Source organism: Drosophila miranda, assembly GCF_003369915.1.
Source record: "Drosophila miranda strain MSH22 chromosome Y unlocalized genomic scaffold, D.miranda_PacBio2.1 Contig_Y1_pilon, whole genome shotgun sequence".
Lineage (NCBI taxonomy): Eukaryota > Metazoa > Arthropoda > Insecta > Diptera > Drosophilidae > Drosophila > Drosophila miranda.
Window position 1 is genome coordinate 52454762 of NW_022881603.1, and position 23924 is coordinate 52478685.

The window sequence follows — 23924 nt, forward strand, 5'->3', positions numbered from 1 at the left end:
AGCCGTGCAGCCTGTGGCAGGTCCGCGATTCTGCTTGGAGAGGCGATTCCACTTCTTTTAGCCTTGCTGGTGGAATTTAATTGCGGAAAATTGGGCGAGACGCGCTTCAAAAATTGAAATATTGAACTGGCAGAGCTGTCACTGGCGTCCAAAGAACATTTTGTGCGAAAACGCCATGTCAATGTTAAAGAATTATAAGCTGTACACTAATGCTTCTTTATTTACAGCTGAAATTAGTTAGTAAATCTCTTAAAGAACTCGAAATTACAAATTTCGGAACAGCCGATTGAGGCGCCCATACACATGGCGCCAAAGCTGGCCGATAAACCGGCTATATACTGTGGTAGGACCGATCCCTTGGACATGTTGTGTTCTGTTCTGTTCTGTTCTCCGTGATGCAAAAAATGGAACTGAAACTGACACGCAGACCGTTATTTGGCTTGACAAATTGCCCTGCATGAGATAACCAAAGCGTCGACGCTGGCGTACAACTGGCACGCTGGCAGAGGGGGAAATACTTGAAGTTGGAGAGAGTCGTAAATCAGATTCTACAGTTTCCCTTTAGAACGGCGGCGTAGGCAGAGGTGTGGAAAGCGCGCTTTAACGTAAGCAAAAGTCCCCAAAAAGCAATCGGAATCTGAAACAGCTAATTAAATGACTGCTGATATGCCACCGCCACCTCCACCCACCCCCAATACACACACCCCGCCTATTGTTATAAGAACAATCAAGTGCCTCTATAACAATCCGTTCGCTGCCAGTCGGCTATCTGGAGCTACTGATTATACTTTTGCGCGGAACTTAGGCACTTTATATTTCATCTTGCTACGCTACGAAAATGGTATTTATTACACACAGATAGAATCAGTATCGGATCACCGCAAAATTATATATATCTGCTATAGGAAACATCAGCCAGAACTATAATTTGTACTGGATCGTGCTTTAATATCACTATACGCTCATACATAAGTACCAAATATAGATGGTTGGGTATGTTGCGTGGGGAACCCAACATCCATTTTGAAAGATACAGATTTATTGGTCATCTGACTTTAGGAGCACATGCATGCAGGATACTTCCAATTCTAGAAATCCAATATATCTATGTGGAATTCCACTTACAAGAGCATTTCATTTTCGGCGTAAGGCTTCTGTGGAGATAATGTTTTTTATCCCCAATCGGCCGACTAATTATTTCGAATTAAACAAAACTCGGCGCAGAAATAAAATTACGATTTGTTCTTTAATGCGTGACATCCAAATTGCAAGTGTGGCTTGCCTGCCCTTTACATTGCCGCTCCGATCGCTAAGCGCAGCTTCGCTCGGCCGACGTCGGTAGGCAGACGCAAAGCGGAGATAGCGAAGAGCGAGCTGGCAGAGAGCGTTTAGCAGGACAAGCAAGCGGAAAGCTTTAACAAACAAATGAGTCACATAGACATAAGTAACAAACAAAATAAGCGGCTGAGGGCCAAGAATTAGGTGCTATTTGGCAAGCAGCTAATCGGCTGGGTTCTGCTCCGAACATTCACCCCCCGTTGGAAGGCAAAGGCTTTCAACAGATCCATCCTGAAGGGGCAGAACCGCTATTTTTCCAACGGCCCTCTTGAAGATGCTTGCTTGGGCGCAGCTGGCGGCTACGCTGGGATGATCGTCGAACGCAGCAATCGGCGCTTCTTTACGAAGGCGGCTTGTCGTGATTACGTCTTGATCATCGGGAACCTCTGTAATTGTATAGAATGGCAGGAAATTTGGCAATGTAGAAATTGTTGAAAGTTGAATTTCATTTAGCGTGGATATGTAGTTTTTTAATATATGGAAAAGTTCGCGCTGCAGTTCCTGATTCTCCTATCGCAGTTTTTCCACTTGCACCTGGCACTCGAGCAGCTGCTTCCTGCATTGCTGCTCTAAGTTTTGGTACTCCAGCGTTGTGGGTCGAAAATCGTCAATAGAGATGCACGAGGAATTTTCAAAAGCGGCTAAAGCTGCACGCTTATTCTCCGAGCTATCAATGCTTCCTGATACTATCCAACCAAGTTTTGTCTCCTGCAATGTTGGCAATTGGGCTGCTAGTCGAATCTGTCCGACGCACATTAAATCGAAGAACAAACCAGAACCTATCAACAGATCGATACGTTGGGGCTTGGAGAAATTAGGATCAGCTAGTTTTAGATTATTCGGCATTGGCCAATCCTTTGCGTCTAGGCCGAAGTTAGGCTGCATTTCCGTAATTGAGTTGGTGACAGTTGCAGCGAAGGAAGCTCGATAGCTTGCGTCCTGGGATTGTACAACTATATGTACAGACTTGCTCGAAGGTAGAATGGAATCTCCGATTCCAGAGATGTGAACAGCAAGTCTAGATGTTACAAAGTTTGCCTGTGATGCAGAATCCAAAATGGCACGACATGGGATAAGTGCTCCATAACGATCTGTTACATGGACGAGGGCAGTAGGTAGCAACACGTTCTGGCTAGGCTGAGATTTCTGGATGGAGGGGGGAGGGCTAGAACACCCGCTTGCTAGAAGCACAGTCGCGGCCTCTGGCTGGATCGATTCCTCGGCCGGTGAAGAGGAAGATGAAGCACCAGTTCCCGATGACATGTGGAGTAGCGTGTGATGTTTGGCCTGGCAATGCCTGCAAAGTCCTGACCTGCACCTCTGCAATTCATGGCCTTTGTTGAGGCAGTTCAAACACAAGCGGCTCTTCTTTGCTTCTTTGTATCGTTCAAACGCAGAGAGATTCAGGAATGCCTGACATCTAGATATGTAATGCTCGGAGGAATTGCAATGGATACATATGGGGTTAGGATGGTCGTTACTGGAGGTGATAAGGGTGACAGGTTTGTCTTCTCCCACTTGTTGCCATGGCTGATCCCAAATTCTCCAGCATCCGACATCTCGCTTCCAAAAATGAGGCCATGCTTGACCACCGAGGCAATCCTGACGTCGGCAAGTTCTCTTCCCATTTCTCCTTTGTTTTGTGGTCCAGTTTCGTGCCTATGATGAAGATCAGCAACCCATCCGAAATCTCCTGCGGGGTCGCCAAGGTCTGAAGTGCACGCAAGTGCGAATTGATTTTGTCGCTGAGCGCGCGCAAGCCGATAGCTGAGCCCTTCTCCACCCCTAGCAGCCCGAAAATAGCCTTGACGTGTGCCTGAAAATGTAACAGTTTATTATCGAATCGCAACATTAGAAAATTCAACGCCTTGTCGTAATTCTCCTCAGAAAGTTCCAAGGAACGAATCGTATCCAGCGCAGCACCATCTAGACATCCACGAAGATATTGGAATTTTTCGATGATTGGTATACGATGGTCTTTGTGCACCATTGTCGAGAACATCGAGTGGAATTCTGGCCAATCCATGTAGTTCCCCCCGAATCGCGGAAGCTGCAACTCGGGCATTCGAGAACGGCCTACGAACAACGACGAATTCCCCTCGAGAGTATGCCGAGCCGTTGAATTGGCAACATTTACCGTGCGAGCAGCCATCAACTCACGCGACAGCCTGGACCTAACCTTCACATAAACATTCGAAAAGTCCAGTCGGGCATCATGGGCTAATTGCAGGAAATCCAGCCTTTCAAGGCTCGTTTGAGCGGCATCGAAATCCGCATTCATTCGCTCGATTTGCTCTAAGCGAGCTTGAAGTTCTGCCTCATCTAACTCGGCAAGCTCTTCCTTGGTTAGAAAGCGATCCATGGCCTTTAGTTGGCGCGCGATGGACTCGGCCTTGTGCTTGTAGAAATCTACATCACTCGGCATTGCTGCGTTCGCGACATTGGTAGGCTTAGGTGCTGCCATGTTGAGGTTTTAAAAGAGTCACTCAGCACGACCGAAAAAGACACCCTGTATACGTATAAACGTGGGAACCGAAAGCAAAGGGATTACAGCTAATGCCCTTAGCTGTGCGGCTGTGCGAGCTGTCCGATTCCGCTTTGTACTCCGCTTGTGTGTATTAGTGAGTTCGCTGCACTGCACTGACCGAATTGTCGCGACAGAGAAATTAATAGCCAGCAATGCGTGTATGTAGGTGTATGTAAGTGTGTTTTAGCACCGAATTGTGCTTAACCGCCGAAAATTTGCTAGGGCTAACGAATGTCGATCGCGAATGATTATTAATTGACACTGCAACTCAGAGATCACGTCGGGGTCACCAAATTTTATGTGGAGATAATGTTTTTTATCCCCAATCGGCCGACTAATTATTTCGAATTAAACAAAACTCGGCGCAGAAATAAAATTACGATATGTTCTTTAATGCGTGACATCCAAATTGCAAGTGTGGCTTGCCTGCCCTTTACATTGCCGCTCCGATCGCTAAGAGCAGCTTCGCTCGGCCGACGTCGGTAGGCAGACGCAAAGCGGAGATAGCGAAGAGCGAGCTGGCAGTGAGCGTTTAGCAGGGCAAGCAAGCGCAAAGCTTTAACAAACAAATGAGTGACAAACAAAATAAGCGGCTGAGGGCCAAGAATTAGGTTCTATTTGGCAAGCAGCTAATCGGCTGGGTTCTGCTCCGAACAGCTTCATTTCCGGGGCATTTTTCTATTTATTGCATCGTGTGAAAGTAGATAATAGCATTACCTACCAAAATAATTGAATGGGCGTAAATCGCCTGGAGAGCATCTAATCTGGCTCTTAACACACATCATCGTACTCATCACGCCGAAAACACATGTAGGTAGGTTTCTAAACTGTGACAAAATTCCTATTCCAACGGTCACATGGCGGTCAAGTTATCAGGAAAGTGGCGTCCTCATTGATGTTGATCGTTTGGATTTGAATTTGTATACGCGTGTGGAGGAGCATCGAACGGGCAGTGGACACATTCAACCAGGTGGCAGCGAAGTGGAGCGGCTGGCCTGCTGATAATCGTCTATCGTTTGATATGGGTGGAACATTTCAAGTGTTCCACTGGGGAGAATCCGCTTTGCACCCGGTTCCTTGTTTTGTGTTAATGCAATAGAGGTGTTTTTCCCTAGATAACATTCTATTATGTTTCAAGTATGGCACTGCACATACACACAAGCCATGGTTCGACGATAATTTACAGATAATTTCCACTCATCATATCCTCAGAATGGATTAGTGCTTTGGGTACATTCAAGTCTTTATTACGTCGCATACAAAAGTGTTTACAGTTTCAGTTTAGCCGCATTTTTGGCATAGCTGCAGGATGATCGAAATGGTGTTATATAACGAAACGGCTGGGTGCAGTGATCCATATGGATTTCTACTTCTTACGCTCTGCCTCCTCCATGGCGCGCATCATTTTGGCATCATGCTTCTCGTGATGCTCCCTTATGGCACGCTGGAGCTCCTCGCGATGACCTGCAGCGGTGTGCCTGAAAGGAGCGAGTGGAATCAATGAGCTGTGTCCCAAAGGAACGCAACGGAGTGGAGACAATGTGCTACCTTGTCCGTTTTGCTTGTTAAACTGCTTGATGAGGCGACGCTTCTTGGAGGACTCCGGAAGGCTCTGAATGTGCGCGTACAGCTGCGCCAGTGCAGTGTCCGTGTAATTGCTGTTGTTTGCCGCTGCCGTGGCGGCACGATCTACAAAAGTGTACACCGTGTTGACCGTCGAGTCGTCCGAGATGGATTCTTCAAGGGTTTGCTCCGGTGACATGGTTTTTTTGCGTTTGCGCTCAAGAAAGTACGCCCGAATATCGGTGGCTAGGACACATGTAGGACACAATGCTGGACATCTTCTTCGCCGTATAGTGGAGCGCCTCAGGCGGCATTTGCCTGGGGCAAATCAGGTGCGGTGTAAACAAGATGGCCAAATTCTCCGCGGACATCTTGTTGCTCTCCTCACGCGCTGCCACCGAATGGAGCATTTTAATAATGTGCTGCAGTAACTCGCGATGCTCTTCGGGGAGCAGGAGAAGGAGCAGCTGCACCGAGTTGAGAAGATGTTGGCGCTCTGCGGTAGCCGCCACCTGACCCCCTATTAATGCCTGGCTAAGCGGCGCTATCTGAAGATGTGCTGGATAGTGGGCGTCTGTAAGCAAAGGCTCTGGCAGCTCGGCCAGAAAGCTCTTAAAAACAGTGGCACAGTCGTGAGCCGAGAATCCTGTCAGTTCCAAATCCAAGGGCTGGTCTTGCTGTATGTGCATTCGTAGCTCGTTCTGCCTGGAAACGGCTCCTGTCTTGCGAAATAGTCCCTCCTGGGTGAGATCTGCAGAATAGCATTTCCACATTTAGAATAATTCAATTTTCCGGACTCTCCCTGTCACTTACTCTTCTCCAGCATAAGAAACTCTTTGAGCTCCTCCAGGTGCATCAGAAAGCCTGCATCAATTTGTTGCTGCAGCGTTTCAGTGGGACTGTTGCCCGCCGACTTACTGCCTGCCCCAGCCGTGCAGCCTGTGGCAGGTCCGCGATTCTTCTTGGAGAGGCGATTCCACTTCTTTATCTTGCCCTTATCTTCGTAGACGATTTCATGGCACGGCATGTCGAACCTGCAACCCATAAATCGGTAAGCACTATATTTCGATGGGATGGCAGCGTCGCTCGTGGCAACTTACTCGTCGGTGTTTAGTTCCAGCTCGAAGGAGAGGTGCATGCGCACCAGAGACTTGTATTTTTCATAATTGCTGTTGCGCATGCGTGTCGCTAGGTCGCGGTCATTAAATTCATTGATGTTGGCGTATTCCATGTCCATTGTTATACGCAAGGGCGTATACAGGGCGACAGCAGTAGCCAAAGCAACAAAACAACAACAGCACAGCACAAACGAAAAGGACTTCCGTAGATTCGAATCCCAGCACTCACACGCTCACTTTAACAAATATTACTTTTCTAAAAGTACAATATAGAAGGTTTGTGGCCTGACAGCATATTTGTTGATAGCTTTGCTGGTGGAATTTAATTGCGGAAAATTGGGCGAGACGCGCTGCAAAAATTGAAATATTGAACTGGCAGAGCTGTCACTGGCGTCCAAAGAACATTTTGTGCGAAAACGCCATGTCAATGTTAAAGAATTATAAGCTGTACACTAATGCTTCTTTATTTACAGCTGAAATTAGTTAGTAAATCTCTTAAAGAACTCGAAATTACAAATTTCGGACCAGCCGATTGAGGCGCCCATACACATGGCGCCAAAGCTGGCCGATAAACCGGCTATATACTGTGGTAGGACCGATCCCTTGGACATGTTGTGTTCTGTTCTGTTCTGTTCTCCGTGATGCAAAAAATGGAACTGAAACTGACACGCAGACCGTTATTTGGCTTGACAAATTGCCCTGCATGAGATAACCAAAGCGTCGACGCTGGCGTACAACTGGCACGCTGGCAGAGGGGGAAATACTTGAAGTTGGAGAGAGTCGTAAATCAGATTCTACAGTTTCCCTTTAGAACGGCGGCGGAGGCAGAGGTGTGGAAAGCGCTCTTTAACGTAAGCAAAAGTCCCCAAAAAGCAATCGGAATCTGAAACAGCTAATTAAATGACTGCTGATATGCCACCGCCACCTCCACCCACCCCCAATACACCCCCCCCGCCTATTGTTATAAGAACAATCAAGTGCCTCTCTAACAATCCGTTCGCTGCCAGTCGGCTATCTGGAGCTACTGATTATACTTTTGCGCGGAACTTAGGCACTTTATATTTCATCTTGCTACGCTACGAAAATGGTATTTATTACACACAGATTGAATCAGTATCGGATCACCGCAAAATTATATATCTGCTATAGGAAACATCAGCCAGAACTATAATTTGTACTGGATCGTGCTTTAATATCACTATACGCTCATACATAAGTACCAAATATAGATGGTTGGGTATGTTGCGTGGGGAGCCCAACATCCATTTTGAAAGATACAGATTTATTGGTCATCTGACTTTAGGAGCACATGCAAATTAAATAACTGCGGTAGCGGATTGTGTTTTTAAAAAGTTTTTATTTTACTTCTAACTTCACTGATATAGATTTAAGTAGAGGGTCACAAAGGATTCCGGACAAAGGGTTTGCGCGATCTTAATTTTTAGCTCGACTTTGCGGTGTCGCTTCTGGATCAAGACTGACTTGAACTTTCTGATCTTTGCATCGTTGATCCCTTTCGGGAATAGTTTTTCTATAAACATTTCAATTGATTTCGCCATCCCGAGTATTGGATTTCGTCATCCAAAGAGAGAACTGTAAAATGCCTAAAGTGCAGGATCTGCAGAAAGCCGGGAGTGAGATTGTTTATGAGAAGCCGGGTGTGGGCAAACATTGGTTTTCCATTTAGGCGAGTGTCAAAGATTGGGATTGCGGCGGGAGCCCTTGAGATTGTACATCTTAGAAATCAATTAGGCGGAAGCCCAAGATTGAAATTGTTTTCGTTTTGGAAAGCCAAAGATTGTTTACAACTCGTATAAGAGCTCAATAGAATTGGGTACGTTAACTCCCCCCTTTCTTAAATGTTTCGTCCCGATACATTTTGAAGTTCTGATAGAGCTCTAATTTCTTCTGACAGTATTTGAATGTTGCTTTCCACTATTTCTTCTGACGGTATTCTTATTGATTTAATAAGTACAAATTTGGTTAATTTATAGCCGAAGTAAAATAACATTATCAATATCAAAATGATTAAGAATAATGTTGTTAATGGTAAGGCCGTATTACCTAATGTTATAAGGGGATTGTAAATATTAACATTATCAAAAGAAAATTGCTTATCATTCGATTGTATATAATCAACTAATTCAAAATCGCTATATCTATGATGCGATATATATCTTTGAATTTTACCCTTATCATTTATGTGGGTTATATTATTTATTACAATTGTGTTGTTGAATATAAGGAGATACGATCCTAACAAAGTAGTATTGTCTACGATATTTTTGCCTGAAACTAATATGGCACCATCCTGAATGATGTCTATTTCTTTGTTTTTTTCCCTTTTTTTAGTGCAGTTGGCTTTAAAGCCATTAAGTAAATTGGTGAAACAGGTCTTCTTTAAATTTATTTGTGCGTAATTGTTAAAAGTTTCACTTTTAAAATTATTCATTAAATAGTATTTCTCCTTACATTCACAAACTTTTTCACTTATAACTAACATTCCATCTGTGGAGATAATGTTTTTTATCCCCAATCGGCCGACTAATTATTTCGAATTAAATAAAACTCGGCGCAGAAATAAAATTACGATATGTTCTTTAATGCGTGACATCCAAATTGCAAGTGTGGCTTGCGTGCCCTTTACATTGCCGCTCCGATCGCTAAGCGCAGCTTCGCTCGGCCGACGTCGGTAGGCAGACGCAAAGCGGAGATAGCGAAGAGCGAGCTGGCAGAGAGCGTTTAGCAGGGCAAGCAAGCGCAGAGCTTTAACAAACAAATGAGTGACATAGACATAAGTAACAAACAAAATAAGCGGCTGAGGGCCAAGAATTAGGTGCTATTTGGCAAGCAGCTAATCGGCTGGGTTCTGCTCCGAACATTCACCCCCCGTTGGAAGGCAAAGGCTTTCAACAGATCCATCCTGAAGGGGCAGAACCGCTATTTTTCCAACGGCCCTCTTGAAAAGGCCTTTTTGAGTGCGGATGACGGCTACTCTGATGGTTCCATCTTTTCCTGGGATGACGCTCTCAATGCGGCCAAGCGGCCACCTTAATGGTGGCAGCGTTTCCTCCTTGATCATGACGAGCGCTCCTAGCTTGATGTTTGGAGACGATGACCGCCACTTGCTCCGCTCCTGAAGAATCGAAAGATACGCCGTGCTCCATTTTCTCCAAAACGCCTGCTTCATTTGACACAGCCGCTGCCATCGACTAAGTAGGTTGACCCGGAGATGCGCCACATCTGGCTCGTCGAATGCAGCTTTCGGGGCTCCATTGAGAAAGTGGTTTGGCGTGAGCACATCTAGATCATCGGGACTTTCTGTAATTGCATAAAGCGGACGGGAATTTAACAAAGCAGAGATTTCACAAGCCAAGGTCTGAATTTCATCAAGAGTAAAAATGTAGGTCCCGACGATGCGATGAAAATGATATTTAGCTGCTTTAACAGCCGCCTCCCACAAACCCCCAAAATGAGGTGAGCGAGGGGGGATGAATTTCCAGTCGATTCCACTAGAAACGCAGAGATGTGACACAGCCGACGTATGAGGATCGCTGAGGAACATTTGCCGAAGCTCCAAAAGCTCATTTTTTGCTCCTACAAAATTTGTAGCGTTGTCTGACCAGATGATTCGAGGTTTGGGACGTAGACTTATAAAACGCCTTAATGCTGCCAGAAAGGATTCTGTAGATAGATCCCGAACGACTTCCAAATGAGTTGCTTTGGTGCTAAAGCATACGAAGACAGCGATGTAACATTTGATAGGAGGCCTGCTTCTGACTTCCGACTTGTGATAAAAGGGTCCGCAAAAATCAACGCCCGTTGTGTGGAATGCTGGATTAGTCCTTACGCGATCCGCAGGCAAGTTTCCCATGATATGTTCCCTCAGCACTGGCTTCAAACGAAAGCATCTAACACATTTGCGAATGATTCCCGCAACATATTTGCGTCCGCCAATAGGCCAGAATTTTTGCCGAAGCAGTCCGAGCAATCCTTGAGCTCCTGCGTGGAGAAACCTTTCGTGAAAGAAGATAATAATTGAGACAGTGACAGGATGTCCCTTAGGAAGCAGGATCGGGTGCTTCGCGTCGTAGTCCAATTCGGCATTTTGGAGGCGGCCTCCAACACGCAGCAATCCAAAGCTATCCAGAAATGGATTCAGTGAGGCCATCGTGCTTTTTGGGGGTAGGGCCTGTTTGCTGGCGAGGGCCCTTATCTCTTCCGAAAATTGTTGCTGCTGTATTGCCCTTATGAGCAAATGCGTACCATTTTTGATGTCGATTACGGTAAGTTGACCCTTCGACCGCGCTATGCCTTTGTCCTTGAGAATGTAGAATCGATATATGTAAGCAAAGACGCGCTGCACGGATCCGAATGAGTTTTGAAATTTGCAATCGTACGATACATCCCTTTCGTTTGAAACAACCAATGCTGCATGACGACGTTCTGGTACATCGGTCGGCAATTGCAAGCCTGCAGGCCACTCTGAGCTCTCAAGACGCAAGAATGGTGGTCCAGAGATCCAAAGGCTGCTATCCATTAGTTCAGCGGGCGTGGCTCCACGTGATATGATGTCGGCAGGATTCAACTTTGTGGGCACGTGATGCCAAGTCATTCCAGCGGTGAGCTCCTGAATCCGCTGAACTCGATTAGAAACAAATATATTAAAATTCAATGGTGATTCTCGAATCCAGGCAAGGGCTATGGACGAATCCGACCAGCAATGTATTTGGCATGGAGCTGATAATCCCTTAACTATGGTGGACACTAGTTCGGCTAATACGAGGGCAGCGGACAGCTCAAGCTTGGGGATAGTCATACTTTTCAAGGGCGCGACTCTGGATTTAGAGCATAAGAGATGACTTTGCACAATGCCAAGAGCTTCCGAACGCATGTATACACAGGCGCCATATGCTGCTTGGCTCGCATCACAAAACGCGTGCATTTCTAATCTGGCTTGCTGCCGAAGCACGTAACGTGGAAACTTAAAGTTTTTAACCATCGACAACTGCGAAGTCAGCTCAATCCAAGTCGTATGTAGATCCTGGGGCAGGCTTTCGTCCCAATTCAATTTTAGGCTTTCGTTCCATAGCGACTGCATAAATATTTTAGCTTTTGTGATGATGGGAGAGATGAGCCCTAGAGGATCGTAGAACCTAGCTAGTGTAGACAGGACCGAACGCTTCGATATTGGGCCTGCAGCGGTTCCGACGTGAGCGAAGCTAAACAGAAGATTGTCCGTGGTGGGATCCCAAACTAGACCAAGCGCCTTGGTTACTTCAGTCCCGTCATGAAAGGTAAGGAACTTTTCGCGATCCGCTTCCGATACGCCTTCCAAAGCAGCGGGTTCATTGGAACACCATTTACGTATGGGAGAACATCCTTTCGAAAGTAGCTCCTTTACCTGCTGACGAATTTTGATGACAGAATCAATGCTGTCCCCTCCAGATATGAGATCATCGACATAGAAATCTCTTCGAACAACATCAGCGCCAAGCGGAAAACGCAACTCTTCATCATTTGCCAATTGATGCATAGCACGAATTGCTAAGAAAGCGGCAGGTTTGGTTCCGTAAGTAACAGTCTCCAACTTGAACACCTGAATCTCCTCCTTCGGGTCATTGCGCCATAGGATGCACTGCACGTGCGTATCGGGATGGGAAACGCGTACACAGCGGTACATTTTGCAGATATCGCCACACAAGGCGACTTTAAAAAAGCGGAAACGAAGCAGAGTTATCAGAATTTTAGGTTGGATGGTGGGTCTATCCTGCTTGTGGACGCAATGGTGAGGCAAGAAGTACTGCGGGAGGTCTGACTGCCGCGAAGCTGGCGACATTTGTCCTAAATCACGATACTCCTGAAGAAACTCCATATATTTTGCCTTAAGCTGTGCATTTTTTGCTAGCTTCCTCTCCAAATTGAGAAATCTACGTAGCGCCTGCTGATACGATTCTCCTAATTCCTCTAGACTGAATTTGGTTGGCAAACGCACGGAGTAAGCTCCGGACTCAAGGCGAATGCAGTTTGTGACGAAATGCTGTTCGCAATGAACATCTTCCTCCGAAATTGATGAGGGCGAATAATCTCCATCGACTTCCCAAAACCGCCTTACAATATCGCACAAATTAGTCTCGCAAGCGGAGATGACAGGGGGATCTTCAACGGCTGCTAGCGCCGCACGGGCTTTCTCAGAGTTTTTAATACTTCCTGACACTATCCAGCCAAGTTTCGTCTTCTGCAATGTTGGCAATTGGTCTGACAGTCGAATCTGTCCAACGCACATTAATTCGAAAAACAAACCAGCACCTATCAACAGATCGACACGCTGGGGCTTGGCGAAATTAGGATCAGCTAGTTTTAGGTTATTTGGCATTGGCCAATCCTTTGCGTCTAGGCCGAAGTTAGGCTGCATTCCTGTGATTGAGGCAGTGATAATTGCAGAGAGGAAACCGCGATAGCTTTCGTCTTGAGATTGCAGGACGATGTCCACATCCTTGCTGGATGGTAGAATTGACTCTCCAATACCGGCGATTTTAACGTGAGACGGGTGAGGATCTAACTGCAGCTGATTGGCGAGTCTCGATGTTATAAAGTTAACCTGAGAAGCGGAATCTAAAATGGCACGACATGGAATAAGCGATCCAAAACGGCCCCTGACATATACGATTGCAGTAGCTAGCAGCACGTTTTGGCTAGGCAGAGATTTTTGACTCGAGGGGGGAGGGCTAATATATTTGCTTGCTACTAGGGCACTTGCAGGATCATGCTGGGTCGATTCCGTGCTCGGCGACGGCAACTCAGCGTCAGAGCCCGACTGCATGTGGAGCAGTGTGTGATGCTTGGCTTGGCAATTTCTACATGCCCCTGACTTGCAGCGTTGCAATGAATGGCCTTTGTTGAGGCAGTTTAGACATAAATGGCGCTTCTTCACCTCCTTGTATCGAGAAAAAACAGGGAGATCTATAAATGCCTGGCATCGGGATATGTAGTGATCGGAGGATTTGCAATACTTGCATGTTGAGCTATTATGATCGTTAATGGAGGTGATTAGGGTGCTAGGTTTACTTTCTCCCACCTGCTGGCTAGGAATTGTTACCATAGCCGATCCCAAATTTTCCAGCATCCGACATCTTGCTTCCAAGAATGAGGCCATGCTTGACCACCGAGGCAATCCTGACGTCGGGAAGTTCTCTTCCCATTTCTCCTTGGTCTTGTGGTCCAATTTCGTGCCTATGATGAAGATCAGCAACCCATCGGAAATCTCCTGCGGGGTCGCCAAGGTCTGAAGTGCACGCAAGTGCGAATTGATTTTGTCGCTGAGCGCGCGCAAGCCGATAGCTGAGCCCTTCTCCACCCCTTGCAACCCGAAAATAGCCTTGACGTGTGCCTGAAAATGTAACAGTTTATTATCGAATCGCAACATTAGCAAATTCAACGCCTTGTCGTAATTCTCCTCAGAAAGTTCCAAGGAACGAATCGTATCCAGCGCAGCACCATCTAGACATCCACGAAGATATTGGAATTTTTCGATGATTGGTATACGATGGTCTTTGTGCACCATTGTCGAGAACATCGAGTGGAATTCTGGCCAATCCATGTAGTTCCCCCGAATCGCGGAAGCTGCAACTCGGGCATTCGAGAACGGCCTACGAACAACGACGAATTCCCCTCGAGAGTATGCCGAGCCGTTGAATTGGCAACATTTACCGTGCGAGCAGCCATCAACTCACGCGACAGCCTGGACCTAACCTTCACATAAACATTCGAAAAGTCCAGTCGGGCATCATGGGCTAACTGCAGGAAATCCAGCCTTTCAAGGCTCGTTTGAGCGGCATCGAAATCCGCATTCATTCGCTCGATTTGCTCTAAGCGAGCTTGAAGTTCTGCCTCATCTAACTCGGCAAGCCCTTCCTTGGTTAGAAAGCGATCCATGGCCTTTAGTTGGCGCGCGATGGACTCGGCCTTGTGCTTGTAGAAATCTACATCACTCGGCATTGCTGCGTTCGCGACATTGGTAGGCTCAGGTGCTGCCATGTTGAGGTTTTAAAAGAGTCACTCAGCACGACTGAAAAAGACACCCTGTATACGTATAAACGTGGGAACCGAAAGCAAAGGGATTACAGCTAATGCCTTTAGCTGTGCGGCTGTGCGAGCTGTCCGATTCCGCTTTGTACTCCGCTTGTGTGTATTAGTGAGTTCGCTGCACTGCCTACCGCACTGCACTGACCGAATTGTCGCGACAGAGAAATTAATAGCCAGCAATGCGTGTATGTAGGTGTATGTAAGTGTGTTTTAGCACCGAATTGTGCTTAACCGCCGAAAATTTGCTAGGGCTAGCGAATGTCGATCGCGAATGATTATTAATTGACACTGCAACTCAGAAATCACGTCGGGGTCACCAAATTTTATGTGGAGATAATGTTTTTTATCCCCAATCGGCCGACTAATTATTTCGAATTAAATAAAACTCGGCGCAGAAATAAAATTACGATATGTTCTTTAATGCGTGACATCCAAATTGCAAGTGTGGCTTGCCTGCCCTTTACATTGCCGCTCCGATCGCTAAGCGCAGCTTCGCTCGGCCGACGTCGGTAGGCAGACGCAAAGCGGAGATAGCGAAGAGCGAGCTGGCAGAGAGCGTTTAGCAGGGCAGGCAAGCAAGCGCAGAGCTTTAACAAACAAATGAGTGACATAGACATAAGTAACAAACAAAATAAGCGGCTGAGGGCCAAGAATTAGGTGCTATTTGGCAAGCAGCTAATCGGCTGGGTTCTGCTCCGAACACCATCATTTTGTGAGATGGCTCTTGCATGGTAAAACTTGCAAATATCTTTAATTTGAGGATATTTTATGTAAATGATTATTAAATCAGCATTTCGAATTATTTTAACCGTTGCAATGTCCAGCAGATCAGACAGTTCAACAGGATGTTTTTCATGCTTATAAATGTCCTCTATTTCGTTTTTATTTAAAATTTTTGTATTGAAAATGTTTACTTTTAAGAGGGTTATGGTATCAACTAAATTTAGTAGGTCAAAAGTTATTAATTTTAAACGATGCTTTCTCAGTATCGTTTCTTCATTGAAGATGACATTTTTTAATGAATTTGACAGCAATTCAATTTCTTTGAAAAATTTGGAATTTATTACAAATTGTTTATTATTATTTTCAGTTAATTCATTTACTTTATTTTGTATTTTCAAAAAGTCGTCATGATCAGGGCTGCCTGCTATCCATTTCCAAATGGTACCTAATTCATTTATTCCCCTTTCATTCCGTTTTGGAACTAATTCTGAAATCATTAATTTTAATAGACTTAAGTCCATTGATATTTCCCACTCATCGTCTGAATTAATTGATTTGCTGACATATTTGGATTCTTTATCAATTATCTCTCTATAAAAACTCAAATTAGTAATATGGAAAAGTTCAGCGTATGTTTCATAAGTGTAAACGTCTCTGTCGTCTTTGAGCAATAGATAGTCACTATGCGTATAGTCAATTACTTCCGAAGTCGTCAATATAACAAAAGTCAGTATTAGTATATTCGCATACATTTTCTGGAAAAAAAAAAATTTAATATTTGATGTTATCTTTATGTATAACTCTGTTTCTATTGTTGATTATAATTTTATTCGGTCGATTTTCCTTAACTACCTGCTTTTTGTATCGGGATTGAAGTTTATTTCTTTCCCCGAATTTCTTTTCATAAACTACTTCTCCTATTTTATAATCTTTTTCTCTTCTATCTTTGTTATGTAGCTTAAGCATTTTGGTCTGAGCTTCCTTAAGTAATATTGGATTATGCTTGTGTTCTATTTTGTTATACAATATGTCATATGGCATTTGATTGGTCGTTGAATGTATCGTCAGGTTATATTTCAGTGCCGCCCTTATTATTATTTCTGAATAATCTGTTAGATTTAGTTCATCCTTGATGCACCGCGCTATTTCTGTTAGTGTGGAATGTACCCTTTCTACCTGACCATTTGAGGTGCTGTGTCTGGGATCAGCATAATAAATAGTTAAGTTACTTCTTTGTATGAATGATCTAAATTGTGCTGAAGCAAAGCTTGGTTCGTTGTCAGTCATTAAAGATGTTGCTAACGGAAAGTGTTGCAAAATTTCCATTACCTTATTTTCAATGTTTAATTTACTTTGAATTTCCTTGACCACCAAGTATTTGGAATAAGAATCTATACAAGTTATGAATGTTAGGTTTTGGGCATAGTATATGTCTAAGTGTAATTGATCTCCTTCTTTTGCTGGAATGGGAGCTTCCCCAATTGGAATTTTTACAGGGTGTCTGTGATATTTGTTTTTGTTACAGATCTCACAATTTTTTATATATTCTTTTAATTTTTTGTGCAGGTTTGGCCAATAATACAACTTAGTTATTTGTTTGTAATTTTCGTCTAGTCCTCTATGGGCGCTGCAATGTGTTTCTTCTATAATTATAGCTTTATCTTCTGAATTTACTACATCTTGGAGGAACTTTCTCGTGAAGAGAAATTTATTTATGAAGTTTTCCTTTAGCTTATTTTGGATAAGGTATAAATCTTCTAAAGTGCAGTGTATTCCTGTGGTTAAGTGAGGCTGAATAAATTCTTTTAAAATGATTAGCAGATTGTCTACCGTATCAAATTCAATAATATGTCGGGTATTTTCATAAACTCTTACTAACTCATGAACTGTGAATCTCCCTTGCGCTAATAGTAGCTGCTGTTTAAATTGGTTTAGAGGCTTGCTAGTCTCTTGAATGACGTTTTCAAAACTACTCTCTGCTGAATGCTGAGTATTTATGTCTGATTCTGAATCTGTCTGGTCGACATCACTATCTGTCATATGATTTATTTTAATCCGAGATAAAGCGTCCGCTACTACGTTAGTTGAGCCTGGCTTATAAATGATTTTTGGTGTGAAACTTTCTATGAAGTAATAACAACGTTTCATTTCAACATTTGGATTTTTTTGCGACATTGCAAAGGACAAAGGTTGGTGATCTGTATGTATTTCAATTCCACTCACTCCGTATAAATAATTTCGCAAATTTTTTAATGCCCATACAATAGCTAATAATTCCTTTTTATTAGTAGCATATAATTGCTCGGTTTTACTTAAAGTTTTAGAAATAAATGTTATGGGATTCCCATCTTGCTATGTCCGATGCATCTGTGGTTAATGTGAATTTTTTATTGTAATCTGGTTGTACTAATTCAATATGTGCTATTAAACTGTCCTTTAAATTATTAAATGCTCCCATTGCTGGTTCATCCAGCTGTATTAATGTTTTCTTGGATGCCCTTTGTGAAACTTTCCCATTTACCATTTACCATTTACCATTTAGCCCATTTACTCCACTCAGATATTTTGTTAATAGTTTGGCAATTGTAGCATAATTTCGGACAAATTTTCTGTAATACCCTGTTAGTCCTAAGAAGCTACGTAGCTCTCTGATATTTTTAGGAATTGGATAGTTTTGTATTGTGGAGATTTTGTCTAGATCTGTTTTAATGATATTTTGGGAAACAATGTATCCCAGAAATTTGGTTTCCAATTGAAAGAATTTAGACTTTTCTAGGGAAATTTTCATGTTAGCGTTTTGCAATATCTGTATTATATGAATTAGTTCTTTATAATGTTGTTCTATAGTTTTTGAAAATATTATTATATCGTCCATATAGACGTGACAAGTTTTCCCAACTTGTTCTCTAAGTATATCGTCCATTGCCCTTTGGAAAATTCTGGGAGCGTTCGTCAATCCCATAGGCATTCTTAGAAATTCATATTTGCCGTTATTTATGGAAAAAGATGTTTTTTCAATATCTGATTCCCTCATTAAAATCTGATAGAAACCTGACTCTAAATCAATGGCCGAGAAATACTTTGCCTTACCTAAATTGGCAAGGATTACTGAAGGATCTTGCATAGGGTATCTATCCGGTATGGTGTTTTCATTAAGTTTCTTAAAGTCTATTACTAATCTATGTTTAGGAGCTCCGTCCTCATTTACTCCCTTCTTTGGTACTACTATTACCGGTGAATTATATGGGCTTTTACTAGGTCTGATTATACCTTCATCTATCATTTTACTTATTTCGTTATTAACGAAATCGTTAACCGAATAAGCGTATGGATACTGCTTGCCATATACCGGTCTATCATGTTCAGTGTTAATCTCTCCTTTTATATCCGTTCTAAACGGTAACTGTAAATTTATATTGGCATGGCCTTCTTCGATGATAGATACCATTTTCTCTCTGAGATTTTCTAAATTGTCCTCTTTGTAGGTTATTGTGTTATACAATTTCATTTTTTTCAATTCAGAATTCGCATAATTTTGAATGTCGGATATTTCTACGACGGCGCGTTCAGGATTTTTGCATCCCAAACTTTTAAATTGTTCATTGTCGGATAATTCAAAGACGGCGTGTTCAGGATTCTTTAATCCCAAACTATTTGAACTTTTAGTGTCGGATAATTCTACGACGTCGTGCTCAGGATATTTGAATCCCAAACTATTAAAACTTTGGATGTCGGATAATTCAACGACGGCGGGTTCAGGATATTTGAATCCCAAACTATTGACGGATAATTCTTCGTCGGCGTGCTCAGGATTTTTTGATCCCAAGCTATATAAACTTCCTTCTACCTTTACTGAATCACTTTTCATTTATTTTTCTTCTTCAAAATATTTTTTTATTATATATTCCTTCAACGGAAGGATGGTTTTTCCTTCTATAAAGGTTAATTTGTTTAAAGAGAGGACCTCGTCATATATTAGTTTCTCCTCATTGTCTTTATAACTTAAAGTCCCCTTTCCTGTATCAATAACAGCTCCGATTTTCTTTAATAGGTTAAATCCTATTAGTAAATCTGCCTCCATTTCATCTATTTCATAAAACACTTGTTTTGTGTTGAAAATAGTTATATTATGGAAATATTTAATTATTGAAAACCCATTCACTGTAGCAACTTTCTTATAAATTGCTAATTCTTTTTTATTTTCGTAAATTCCCTTTTTTATATAACAGGAAGTTGCTCCCGTATCTATCAAAACTTTTAATTCTCTGTTTATTTTTTTATCTACTCTTTTTAAGTAGGGCAGACCTACTTCGGGAGCTGATCTAAAAAATGGTCCTCCTCAATGTTATTCATCCGCATTGCTTTATTAGCCGGTTGTTCCGACATTTCGTTTGGCTTTCGTTTCTGCGCCTGATTTTCGTTAGACTGATTATTCGGTACTACGTTTGCCCTAAAATGCTGAGCTTGGTTATAATTGTTATTATTTCTCCTATAATAACCGTTAGTATTCTCCCGATAATTTCTATTATTATTATTTCCCCTGAATTGATTGCTGTTCTGTCGGTTCTTGATTTGTATCGATTCGTCTACATCCATTGGTTCTGGGGCCTGATTTTGTTGTCTATTACCCAAGAAATAGGGTTGTCCCCATGACATGTTATTCCTCTGAAGATCCCTTTTTTGGTCGAATGGTGAACTATTAGTCCTTGGTTGTCGTTGGTTGAATCTTAATGTATTGTAGTTATTATTCCCTGAATTTCTGGGGCCACTGAATTGGTAGGCAAATTGGGCCCGAATGTTATTTGACTGCAATTCCTGTACCTTTGCCAAGGCATTCGGTAAATCTGGGGGATTCAATGAAAATAGGATTTCTGCAATGCCGCCGTTTAGGCCAGTGACAAAAATGCGTAAGGCATTGTCTCTAATTTTCTTATTTGATTCTTTCGTGATTTCACTGTCCTTTCCCTGAGTCATTATTGTCTTATTTATTAACAAGGTCATTTTCTTGTTAACCTCGTTATAGAAATCTATTATTGAAAGGTTCCCTTGTCGGAGAACGCTTAACTCCTGTTCAATTATGTAAATTGGTCTCTTGTCACTGTAAACAAAGTCAAGTCATGAAAGTATGGCATCAAAATTTAAAACTGTCCCTTGGTTGGTCAGTGCGTCATGTGCTGGTCCTGTTATTTTGTTTCTCAAAATTGTTAAGGCAATATAATATTGCTTACTTCCTTTCTTATATAACTTCACTGCAGTTTCTGCAGCTTCCCTCCATCCTACGTATTGGTTTAATCCACCATTGAAAATTGGTAGGGATTCTATTACCTTTAATGTGTTGTCATCTTTTATTGTCTCGTCTATTGTTTCTGCCTGATAATCTGATACCTGATCGGATTTAGTTTCTATTTGTTGTTTTAAATTTACAATTTGCTCCTGTACTTGTGAAATTTGAAGTGCTATCAATTGTTTGACCAGTTCTGCAGTGAGATCGGTCCTTGTTTGGGAGTTAATCATTTTTAGTTTTTCAAAATCTAAAGTTTGTTGATCCACTTTAAATTTTTCTTATATGTTTGTTTTTATAATCTAATATAACCTAATTGAACTTATATATTTATTAATACAACTTTTGCTCACGAACTATCCGGTAGGGGTCGTCCTTCTTAGTTTGGCTGACAGATCTTCGAACGGGTCTTCCTTCTTGATTTGTCTGACAGGTCTTCGAACGGGTCTTCCTTCTTAAATTTCTTTGTTTATCTGGGTCTTCTGGGGGTCTTCCTTCTTTGGTTTAGCTGATAGTTTCACTTTCTTTGTGTTTTGGTTTGGTTGGTTTTGTTTAAAAACTTTGGTTTTTTTGGTTTTTTTGTATTTTTGAATTGTCTTGATTAGCTTTTGTATTTATTTGTATTTTGTATTGTATTTGTATTTGTATTTGTATTGTATATTGTATTTATTTTTGCACACCCTAAGCTCCGGTTTGTTTCCTTTTTATCTCACTTTTTCTTATCTTATATCTCACAGTCACTCCGCGTTTTTATATCTGAAGGATTTATTCCATTAATTAATTGTCCTTCGGGTTTCGGCACGACGCAACACTTTTATTATTCGGTGCTTTTTATACAACGTCGCCCCACGTTGGGCGCCAATTAAATAACTGCGGTAGCGGATTGTGTTTTTAAAAAGTTTTTATTTTACTTCTAACTTCACTGATATAGATTTAAGTAGAGGGTCGCAAAGGATTCCGGACAAAGGGTTTGCGCGATCTTAATTTTTAGCTCGACTTTGCGGTGTCGCTTCTGGATCAAGACTGACTTGAACTTTCTGATCTTTGCATCGTTGATCCCTTTCGGGAATAGTTTTTCTATAAACATTTCAATTGATTTCGCCATCCCGAGTATTGGATTTCGTCATCCAAAGAGAGAACTGTAAAATGCAGAACTGCAGAAAGCCGGGAGTGAGATTGTTTATGAGAAGCCGGGTGTCGGCAAACATTGGTTTTCCATTTAGGCGAGTGTCAAAGATTGGGATTGCGGCGGGAGCCCTTGAGATTGTACATCTTAGAAATCAATTAGGTGGAGGCCCAAGATTGAAATTGTTTTCGTTTTGGAAAGCCAAAGATTGTTTACAACTCGTATAAGAGCTCAATAGAATTGGGTACGTTAACTTGCATGCAGGATTGTTTACAACTCGTATAAGAGCTCAATAGAATTGGGTACGTTAACTTGCATGCAGGATACTTCCAATTCTAGAAATCCAATATATCTATGTGGAATTCCACTTACAAGAGTATTTCATTTTCGGCGTAAGGCTTCATTTCCGGGGCATTTTTCTGTTTATTGCATCGTGTGAAAGTAGATAATAGCATTACCTACCAAAATAATTGAATGGGCGTAAATCGCCTGGAGAGCATCTAATCTGGCTCTTAACACACATCATCGTACTCATCACGCCGAAAACACATGTAGGTAGGTTTCTAAACTGTGACAAAATTCCTATTCCAACGGTCACATGGCGGTCAAGTTATCAGGAAAGTGGCGTCCTCATTGATGTTGATCGTTTGGATTTGAATTTGTATACGCGTGTGGAGGAGCATCGAACGGGCAGTTGACACATTCAACCAGGTGGCAGCGAAGTGGAGCGGCTGGCCTGCTGATAATCGTCTATCGTTTGATATGGGTTGAACATTTCAAGTGTTCCACTGGGGAGAATCCGCTTTGCACCCGGTTCCTTGTTTTGTGTTAATGCAATAGAGGTGTTTTTCCCTAGATAACATTCTATTTTGTTTCAAGTATGGCACTGCACATACACACAAGCCATGGTTCGACGATAATTTACAGATAATTTCCACTCATCATATCCTCAGAATGGATTATTGCTTTGGGTACATTCAAGTCTTTATTACGTCGCATACAAGTGTTTACAGTTTCAGTTTAGCCGCATTTATGGCATAGCTGCAGGATGATCGAAATGGTGTTATATAACGAAACGGCTGGGTGCAGTGATCCATATGGGTTTCTACTTCTTACGCTCTGCCTCCTCCATGGCGCGCATCATTTTGGCATCATGCTTCTCGTGATGCTCCCTTATGGCACGCTGGAGCTCCTCGCGATGACCTGCAGCGGTGTGCCTGAAAGGAGCGAGTGGAATCAATGAGCTGTGTCCCAAAGGAACGCAACGGAGTGGAGACAATGTGCTACCTTGTCCGTTTTGCTTGTTAAACTGCTTGATGAGGCGACGCTTCTTGGAGGACTCCGGAAGGCTCTGAATGTGCGCGTACAGCTGCGCCAGTGCAGTGTCCGTGTAATTGCTGTTGTTTGCCGCTGCCGCGGCGGCACGATCTACAAAAGTGTACACCGTGTTGACCGTCGAGTCGTCCGAGATGGATTCTTCAAGGGTTTGCTCCGGTGACATGGTTTTTTTGCGTTTGCGCTCAAGAAAGTACGCCCGAATATCGGTGGCTAGCTTTCCGGGAACTTCGAAGATTTCCAGACCCTGCTGAATCATGTAGGACACAATGCTGGACATCTTCTTCGCCGTATAGTGGAGCGCCTTAGGCGGCATTTGCCTGGGGCAAATCAGGTGCGGTGTAAACAAGATAGCCAAATTCTCCGCGGACATCTTGTTGCTCTCCTCACGCGCTGCCACCGAATGGAGCATTTTAATAATGTGCTGCAGTAACTCGCGATGCTCTTCGGGGAGCAGGAGAAGGAGCAGCTGCACCGAGTTGAGAAGATGTTGTTGGCGCTCTGCGGTAGCCGCCACCTGACCCCCCATTAATGCCTGGCTAAGCGGCGCTATCTGAAGATGTGCTGGATAGTGGGCGTCTGTAAGCAAAGGCTCTGGCAGCTCGGCGAGAAAGCTCTTAAAAACAGTGGCACAGTCGTGAGCCGAGAATCCTGTCAGTTCCAAATCCAAGGGCTGGTCGTGCTGTATGTGCATTCGTAGCTCGTTCTGCCTGGAAACGGCTCCTGTCTTGCGAAATAGTACCTCCTGGGTGAGAACTGCAGAATAGCATTTCCGCATTTAGAATAATTCAATTTTCCGGACTCTCCCTGTCATAATTGCTGTTGCGC

General features: G+C 43.0%; 2 protein-coding genes across 2 annotated transcripts in view; both read right to left on the reverse strand.

Moving 5' to 3' along the window:
* Nucleotides 1-5083: 5083 nt before the first annotated feature.
* Nucleotides 5084-23924, reverse strand: part of LOC117190569 (rho GTPase-activating protein 19-like) — a 42519-nt gene continuing 23678 nt past the window's right edge. Inside the window, exons 4-6 of the mRNA XM_033395626.1 lie at nt 23261-23365; nt 5414-5625; nt 5084-5343 (exon numbers count right to left, since the gene is read on the reverse strand). Of these exons, the coding sequence (XP_033251517.1) occupies nt 5300-5343; nt 5414-5625; nt 23261-23365 (361 nt within the window). The 3' untranslated portion in view covers nt 5084-5299. The remainder of the gene's footprint in view (nt 5344-5413; nt 5626-23260; nt 23366-23924) is intronic.
* Nucleotides 5624-6684, reverse strand: LOC117190571 (rho GTPase-activating protein 19-like). Its single transcript, XM_033395629.1, has 3 exons — nt 6529-6684; nt 6242-6462; nt 5624-6179 (listed from the first exon to the last, which is right to left on the reverse strand). Exons 1-3 carry the CDS (start codon nt 6663-6665, stop codon nt 5647-5649), a joined length of 891 nt encoding a protein of 296 aa, XP_033251520.1. The 5' UTR covers nt 6666-6684; the 3' UTR covers nt 5624-5646.

Bases quoted from the DNA above. Each gene is read 5' to 3' on its own strand.
- LOC117190571 (XM_033395629.1), bottom strand. From the start codon at position 6,665: ATGGACATGGAATACGCCAACATCAATGAATTTAATGACCGCGACCTA. The intron at 6,463-6,528 runs GTAAGTTGCCAC...TATGGGTTGCAG, and splicing joins CTGGAACTAAACACCGACGA to GTTCGACATGCCGTGCCATG. The intron at 6,180-6,241 runs GTAAGTGACAGG...GCTATTCTGCAG, and splicing joins GTTTCTTATGCTGGAGAAGA to ATCTCACCCAGGAGGGACTA.